The sequence below is a fragment of the Engraulis encrasicolus genome, unplaced genomic scaffold (assembly GCF_034702125.1).
Source record: "Engraulis encrasicolus isolate BLACKSEA-1 unplaced genomic scaffold, IST_EnEncr_1.0 scaffold_31_np1212, whole genome shotgun sequence".
Taxonomy (NCBI): Eukaryota; Metazoa; Chordata; class Actinopteri; order Clupeiformes; family Engraulidae; genus Engraulis; species Engraulis encrasicolus.
In genome coordinates this window covers 730,558-732,812 of record NW_026945610.1, presented here as the reverse complement: position 1 = coordinate 732,812, position 2,255 = coordinate 730,558, and the positions used below count along the sequence as shown (strand labels likewise).

The window sequence follows — 2,255 nt, the reverse complement described above, 5'->3', positions numbered from 1 at the left end:
CTCGAGATATCAGATTATAAAAAAACATTTGCGCAAAAGCCGGTTATTGTTTCCGTTATCGTTCAAGAACATCTCCAATCTGCATTTTAATAATCTACTTATTGCAGGCAAATTGTTTGTTTAAACTGCAACACGAGAAGGTTATCACAAAGCGGGAATTTGCAATATTATATTGGCAGCAGATGTCGAATGCTGGGCCTGCATTTTGGGATATGAGCTGTGTGTGTGTGTGTGTGTGTGTGTGTGTGTGTGTGTGTGTGTGTGTGTGTGTGTGTGTGTGTGTGTGTGTGTGTGTGTGTGTATGTGTGTGTGTGTGTGTGTGTGTGTGTGTGTGTGTGTGTGTGTGTGTGTGTGCTGGGCCTGCATTCTGGAGTCTCCCAAACTGCCCGTTCGGATGACCATAGACTGAATTTATTTATTATGGCCGGTGGCTTTGTGAAATGCCAGACTTTGAGATAAGACAGAAAGCACGTAGAGTTGCCTACTCCCTCTCTCTCTCTCTCCTGCAGATGTGGTGAGCGTGCTAATACTATCTTTCATCCAATCCTTACAGGAATGAAGAAAATAGCCTAATGCGGCAGATAGCCAGAACTTTGATAAGACACAGAGAACTTTTGCACACGATAAGCATACGCATTGTGTCCAATGTCTAAAAATGTCTGAAACTTCGCAGCAACACACGCAAAAATAAATAAATGAATGAAAAAAAACAAATACTAATTTTACCCACTTGCTTATGTATAAATAAAGGAATAAATAGATTTCAGAGGGACAATAAATAAATTGTAGTAGTGCCCTTGCGTAATACCCTCTGGATGAGATGGCTATGGTGTCGGTTTAGTGCACTTGGGCACAGTGAAGACAAATGATGGGCCAGAGAACACTACAGTTATTTTTTTAGTTTTGACATAACCGGTGTAGTGCGAATGTGATGTTTGAACATTACATCGCCATTTAGAGAGACAAATGTTGGGAGAATAGCTACTCAATACTGTACGTGTGTTACATGGGTGTTGCAAAACAACTCTAATAACAACCCGGCGACAAAGATTAACATGAGGAGATGACAGGGGAGTGTGTGCAAAGTTGCAGCCTTGGCGTGACCCTACAGCGACACTATCTTATGAGAAGCGAGTCCAGTCCACACACTAAGTTTATAGGCTGACACAACATGTAAGACGTCTACTCACGCACTGCACTCATATCTAAACTCACATTACATTACAGCAAATGAAAAAAAGTTGTTGCGTAAAAGCACGCGTAAACGCTCGGCGGCGCGGCATGTTTTGTCCTGTCCTCGGGCACTAACCTTGGTGTACTTGATCTCCGGGTTGGGCACGGGAGTGGGCATCAGATGCAGGGATGCCATCAGGGTGGCGGCGTCAGGCTTCACTTCTGCGGGGAGTTCAACTTGACTGGAAGTCATCGCTTTACTTCGGCAGGATAGTAGGTGAGGTTACAGAGTCAGCTCAGCGCTTAGGGTCGAAGTCTGAAGGAGTTTTTTTCTGCCGGTTGTTGATTGGGACTTTGAAATCCTCGCTAACATTTATAGCCAGGTGTCGCAGTCAGTGCATTTTTATTGGGCAGAGAATAGGTCCGTCCTCCCCGTACAATTAAAATAAAGCATTTACATAAAGGACGGGGGAAGAATGACGGCTCGAAAGGGGAGGAGGGAAGCCCTCGGCACCCACCCCTCGAAAAGAAAGGAACAGACAAGGAAAAAAGGAACTCAAAAGAAGATGTTTTTCACACTTTATAACTTCTCTGACAAGCTCCTCTTAAATAGTTTAACGAACACAAAGGCTTTGTAATATGATCTTTCGGCTGACAGTCCGGGACTGAATAAAGAGTTTTAGCTGCAATATCAGCCCTGGGAGAGAGCGAGAGAGAGAGAGAGAGAGAGAGAGGGGGGGGGGGGCAGATGGCCACTCCGCGTTTGTGTGTGTGTGTGTGTGTGTGTGTGTGTGTGTGTGTGTGTGTGTGTGTGTGTGTGTGTGTGTGTGTGTGTGTGTGTGTGTGTGAGGAGCGTGGGCTGGCGAGTTCAGCTAGGCCTCATTACCGCGGAATTAACACCTACACGAGAGCCGCATTCGGCCGCGAGACTCGTAAATCAACACGAGAGATACACGAGACGCAGCCCGCCCAAACGTTTAATACCTACAGACAACCACTTCCCCCCCCCCAAACACTCACATTACACTCACTGGGGAATCAAATATACGCGGTATTTACGGCCCAATGCGCTTCTCAATCCA

At 45.7% G+C, this 2,255-nt stretch overlaps 1 protein-coding gene across 2 annotated transcripts in view; it reads right to left on the bottom strand.

The window, feature by feature from the left end:
- The window catches only part of aldh1a2 (aldehyde dehydrogenase 1 family, member A2), a 64,902-nt gene extending 63,302 nt beyond the window's left edge, over window positions 1-1,600 (bottom strand). For both annotated transcript variants that reach the window (XM_063193221.1, XM_063193222.1), the window contains exon 1: window positions 1,310-1,600. In XM_063193221.1, the coding sequence (XP_063049291.1) occupies window positions 1,310-1,426 (117 nt within the window). In that variant the 5' untranslated portion in view covers window positions 1,427-1,600. The remainder of the gene's footprint in view (window positions 1-1,309) is intronic.
- Window positions 1,601-2,255: the final 655 nt, after the last annotated feature.